Below are 5,902 nucleotides of genomic sequence, written 5' to 3' on the forward strand. Positions count from 1 at the left end.
TTAATTTTTTTATTCCAGTTATTTATTCAGGTATTTATTCTTAGAAAGAAAACAAATTAATAAAATTTGAAAAATTAGCAATGAATAAATAGTTATTAGAAATGAACTCAGTAAAATTAGGAATTATATAAATGTCTTGTATAAATATATTGTTCAGAATAAATAAATGTATTTAAAGTTACAAATCATCATGCTTTGTGGCATCATTTCTATGTTCTATGAGGACTCTTGATAATGAAGTATGTAATTAATGCACAAGCGGCGGTGTACCTAAAGTTGAGAAAGTATTTTATCTTGAAAAAAAAAAAAAATCAGCTCTAACTATACTAGATATGGATGTTTTAAAAGCACACTCAAACTCCACCGTATATTTTGAGCTCCTTCTGTTTTCATGCATCTGTTTCCATCAGCACCAAGCTGCTTCATCGAGCCTCCCGTCGGCATGGCAACAGAAGTCATGCGCTGTCATATGAAGTTCCAGCATCCCGAGGGCGACCACTTCACCCTCATCAACATCTACAACACCTTCAAACGCAGCCAGAAGGAACCATGTGAGCGCCGCTCTTCCTCTCGTGAATGCTCAGGTGAAGAGCGAGAGTGTGTTAAGCGTCTCTCTGTGTGTGTGTGTGTGTGTGTGTGTGTGTTTGTGTCAGATTTCAGTCAGGAGCAGTGGTGTGAGGAGTACTTCCTGAGCTGCGCTGCCCTGCAGACGGCAGACGCCATCAGAGCTCAACTCACAGACATCCTCAAACGCATCGAGCTTCCCATTTCAGAAGCAGCCTTCGGCACCAAAACCAACGCACTCAACCTCAAGAGAGCGCTGCTCGCGGGCTACTTCATGCAGGTCTGAAAACATGTTTTTATGGACATATACATCGTTTTTTGTTTAATGTCATAATGTATTATATATGTATTTTAACTGATATATAATTGTAGTGTATTTTTTGTTTGTTTTATTTACTCATTTAAAAAAAAAAAATTATTTAATGTTTTATTTACTCATTTAATTTTTATTATATTTTATTACATTTTGAGCTATATTCTATATTTTTTTATATATATTTTTTTTTATTTTTTTTATTTTTATTCATTCATTTCTCTGAGGTCCACTTATAATGGTAGTAAGGTTTCGTAAACATTTTTCCACACGTTTTGAGCTATATTTTAATTTATTATATAATTTTAATGTATTTTATTCACTCATTTCCCCGAGGTTCATTTAATATTAGCGAAATTTCATAACCAATTTTTTCCACAGGTGCTGACCTATATTTATTTATTTCATTTTATTCACTAATTACCCTAAGGTCCACTTAGTGTTAGTAAAGATTCATAACTATTTTTGAGTTATATTTACGTATTTTAAATATTTTTTTAGTTTATTTCCCTGAGGTCCACTTATGATGTTTGTTTAAGTTTCATAACCTTCAGAAAGTTTTTAGCTGTATTTATATTTATATATTTATTTAAAAGAGTATTTGGTCATTAATTTATTATTTTATTCGTTAATTCATTTTTATTTATTGATTCATTGTTCACTGTCGGTGTCCATTTCTGTTAGTAAAGTTTAATTTATTTCAATTTATATTATTTAAAACAAAATTTATTTATAATTATTGTTTGTCATTTTCATAATATTTTTTTTATTAGATTTTTTTTTTAACAAATTGTTTTCTAAAAAAAACAAAACAAAAAAAAACCTTACAAAAACTTAGTCCAAACAGCTTTTTAATTAAATTTTTTTCCTCAGGTCTCATTTGAATATATTTCGGGCTGAATTTGAAGCGTTAGTCATGAATGTGTTTTCTGAAGCTCTCATGTGTCCCTCAGATCGCCAGAGATGTGGACGGTTCGGGGAATTACTTCATGCTGCTGAACAAACACGTGGCTCAGGTTCACCGTCTGTCAGGTTACGGAGCAAAAGCTCATAAACTGGGTCTGCCGGAGTGGGTTCTGTTCCACGAGTACAACCTCTCCGACAACAACTGCATCCGCACCGTCACACAGATCTCACCGCAGGCGTAAGTGTGTGTCCTCCTGCTCTGACTCTGATCATGTTTTCTGACGTATCATCATCAGTAATCTGGTCCCACAATAGAGAGCTTTTCAGATCCTCATGAGGATTAAAGCAGATCAGCTGCTGCTCACCTTTGCTCTTCTTACATTCATTCATGATACTCATTTATCCTGAACATTATTAGAAATGTTACAATTCTGGTGTCCGGAATGGAATACAAGCTTTACAATCAGCATTGACAATTGACAATCATTTTTTATTTATCATTATCATTTTTTTTTTTTTTTTAAATAACTACATTTATTTTCATTATTCATAATTTTAAATGGATTAAAATCAGTTTGCTCTTTAAAAAAATGAGTGAAAATGTAAAAATTGCAGTAATATATGCTTCCATTCAAAAGTCTGGGGTCAGTAAGTTTTTTTTTTTTTTGTGAAGTCTCTTATGCTTGCAAAGGCTGCATTTATCTGATTAAAAATAAAATAAAAACGCTAAAAATGTGGAATATTATTACAATTTAAAATAACTATTTTCTGTCTGAATATATTGTAACATTTTATTTATTGATGAAATGGAAAGCTGTATTTTCAACCTCAGTGTCACAGAATTCTTCAGAATTGCTGATTTGCTGCTCAAGAATCGTTATTAATGCTGAAAACCATTGTGCTGCTGCTTATATTTGTGGAAACAGTCATAGGTTTTATTTTTCACAACGAATAGAAAGTTCAAAAGAACAACATTTATTTGAAATAGAAATGTTTTGTAACATTATAGATGTCTTTACTGGCACTTTTGATCAATTTATGGCGTAGTCTTAGCCCTGTTCCCTTCTCTTTCAGGTTTCTTCAAATGGCACCGCAGTATTTTTTCTGTAATCTGCCACCTAGTGAAAGTAAAGAGATCCTGCAGCACATTCTGGACAGCGACGGGACGGGGAATGCAAGAACAAAACCTCAAGCGGCCGCGCCAGAAACAAAGACAGAGACGGCAGAAGCCGAATCACATGACCGATGCGTCATACAGTGACCTCATCGAATCATACTTGTGTAAATAGTGCTCAATTATTTTGTATTGTTACTCTTCAAAAGACATGAGTCCTGTTTGGCTTGTTTATTTTGTGGGTAATTTCAACTGATTATGTACAGAAATAAATGATTTCACTGGTTTGTACATTACGCCTTAAGCTCAAGGCCTGGGACATTAAACATCTCTTTTCTAGAACAAGAAGAATTCAGTGTTGGACGGTTCAGACGGTCAGATATTCAGTCATTTTATCCATGACGGCGCCCATCTTGTCCGTCGGGATCACCATCACCGTGCGGAACGGTTTCATCGGTACGTCGTCGTAAGACCACTTTCCCGTCGCACAGGAATCAGCCTCGTCCTGAACGCAGTAGCTGAACTTCAGCGTGGCTTGCTGTGAAACAAGAAAATGTGTTTAAGGTTGATCCAAAACAACCCTTTTCTGCAGATTATATTCAATATTAACAATTAATAACGTCATGGATTTCTCTAGTTATGTTTCGCTCCGAAACATTTAATTAGGTAGACAATTTCTGATTGTAATCTCTATAAATAATTTATTTTTTATAAAGTGAACAACTGGAAAAGTCATTGAAATTCATTAGTCAAAGCAGGGTTATTATAGTTTACTAAAATAAAAGGCATAACATCATTTGCATGAAACACAAACATTAAGATTATTTTAGCTAGTTTTCAAACGAAAAACCTAATAAAAATTGTTGATTAAAAAGGAATATAAATGCATATAACTAAAATATACAATTTTATTTATTTTTTTAATTTCAGCTAGTTGCCAAATACAATTTCTAAAACTGAAATAAATTAAAAACTATATTGACATTTTAAAAACCTAATAAAAAAGACAAGACAAACTTTAAAACGGAACAAAAAGCAAAAATTTAAAACAAAATGCAAGTATAGCATTTTTTATTTTAAATATCCTTGAAAAATTCATCCCTGCTTAATCATTGACAATTAAACTTCTGTGCTAATCAGTAAAAAATCCATTCTGAGGACATACGGACTTCAATATAAGTCAGGATATGAGAAGTAGGGCTGGTCTGAATACCATTTTTTGAGCTTCGGTAGTAATCCAGGGTTCGTACACATTTTTACCAATACATTTCCATGACTTTTGAGACAATATTCATGACCTAAATGTTCCATTATTTTACAATAACAATAAAAATCTGTTCAAATTATCATAGCATATGTTAACTAAAATGAATGACTATTAATGCTACTCGTTTGCTTTCTTGTTTTAGTTATAAGTACAAGCTGCAACTGTGCCAGACCTTACTCCACATTTCACATCACTGAATATTATCATTTATTTAACTGTGTGGCCAGGATGCAACAAGCTGCGCTTTAGAGCCCTGCATTTCAGCCCGAGCCCAACGGCCCCAACTTATGTATGGCTTCGGGACAATTTTCACGTCATAGCTCAGACACGAGCCAGGCATCAGGCTTGCTTCCTCCTTATGTTTATATTTTAGATATCCATCAATTATTATGGTGATGAAAAAGATTTGCCGCGCTGGTGGAACAACACGAGACCGTGCTACCGCGACTGTCACGAGTGGCTCGGACGGCGTTTAGTGTCCAGCAGCAGCGAGTGCTGGAAGAGTTCCATGTTAAAACGCACGCAAAGCTTGCCGCAAAACGCCAGCAAGTAATTATTATGATGAATGCTCCAGGGGAAATAGAATATTCGCAGGGTTTCGGTTCATTTTTGTGAAGCGCTCCTGCTCAAGACCGAGACAGCAGAAAGCGTATCCTGTTTGTTTTCTAAAAAAGCACAACGTATGCTAATATTGTGAGTGCACACAAATAAAAGTAGACCCTTAACAGTCCCGAATGATGTATTACTCTTACCTTTATGAGCAAAAAATACGGTTGTTTTCACTGTTATAAGAAAAAAATGCAAGTGATCGTGCTGGCGACTCCATGTCCTGCAAAGTGCGCTTTAGCTTCTCTGCACAAACGATTGGATACGCTCCTAATAGCACACATTTATCTAGGTTAACCATTTAAACTAACATTGTTTTTTTAAGGATTTTATATAGGCCTATAGATTTTATTTTAGTCAAGTGGTGATGATTTGAGAAGGCTAAATTGATCAAACACAGGCTATGATTAACTCACTGTCTGCCACTGGCCGATTGGTCGTTACTTTAAAAAAAACAAAAACTTGAATTTAACAAACAAAAACATTTTCCAAACATATGTCTAAATTAACGTAATAAAGAAACGAAAATATATATAACCACTTTTGCCATTAAAAACGAAACGGAACTATTTTAATGGCTACAACAGCAGCTGTGTAATTGGGGAAGAGAGAAAGAGAAAAAAGACACGGGCTCCAGTCAGACTCGGCCAGTAATTCTGATAATCTGTCGGATAAGGGCCGGACTAGGGCATATGTTTGAGGCCTGTGCAGGGTTCTGCTGAGCTTATTTGGTAGCAAACTCAATACTCATATACGCACGAGCGCACTTTGGATGTGACTGCGCACCGCCTCTGGAGCACGCGAGTACCGAATGTTTAAAAAAACTTCCAAAATCACCTTAGATAAACGGCAAAAGTCAATAGGCTTTTCAAAATCCAAAATATTGCCAAACAGGCAATACAACTTTTGTATCTCGTTTCGAAACTAAATCCTCGCTCTTCTTGTCTGTCTGGCCTCGCCTCGCCCTTCTTGTCTGTCCGTCTGGCCTCGCCTCGCCCTTCTTGTCTGTCCGTCTGGCCTCGCCTCGCCCTTCTTGTCTGTCCGTCTGGCCTCGCCTCGCCCTTCTTGTCTGTCCGTCTGGCCTCGCCTCGCCCTTCTTGCCTGTCCGTCTCGCCTCGCTCTCCTCTTCTTG

At 35.8% G+C, this 5,902-nt stretch overlaps 2 protein-coding genes across 2 annotated transcripts in view; one reads left to right on the forward strand and one right to left on the reverse strand.

Annotated features, from left to right (window-relative positions):
- Positions 1-3,058, forward strand: part of LOC107567800 (putative pre-mRNA-splicing factor ATP-dependent RNA helicase DHX32) — a 14,546-nt gene extending 11,488 nt beyond the window's left edge. Inside the window, exons 6-9 of the mRNA XM_016253566.1 lie at positions 411-551; positions 654-844; positions 1,831-2,021; positions 2,858-3,058. Coding sequence (XP_016109052.1) covers positions 411-551; positions 654-844; positions 1,831-2,021; positions 2,858-3,044 — 710 coding nt within the window. The 3' untranslated portion in view covers positions 3,045-3,058. The remainder of the gene's footprint in view (positions 1-410; positions 552-653; positions 845-1,830; positions 2,022-2,857) is intronic.
- A 55-nt stretch (positions 3,059-3,113) lies between these two features.
- Positions 3,114-5,902, reverse strand: part of LOC107567807 (protein BCCIP homolog) — a 6,565-nt gene continuing 3,776 nt past the window's right edge. The window contains exon 7 of the mRNA XM_016253575.1: positions 3,114-3,435. Within this exon, the coding sequence (XP_016109061.1) occupies positions 3,265-3,435 (171 nt within the window). The 3' untranslated portion in view covers positions 3,114-3,264. The remainder of the gene's footprint in view (positions 3,436-5,902) is intronic.

Source organism: Sinocyclocheilus grahami, unplaced genomic scaffold (genome assembly GCF_001515645.1).
Source record: "Sinocyclocheilus grahami isolate Dianchi unplaced genomic scaffold, SAMN03320097.WGS_v1.1 scaffold1189.1, whole genome shotgun sequence".
Taxonomy (NCBI): domain Eukaryota; kingdom Metazoa; phylum Chordata; class Actinopteri; order Cypriniformes; family Cyprinidae; genus Sinocyclocheilus; species Sinocyclocheilus grahami.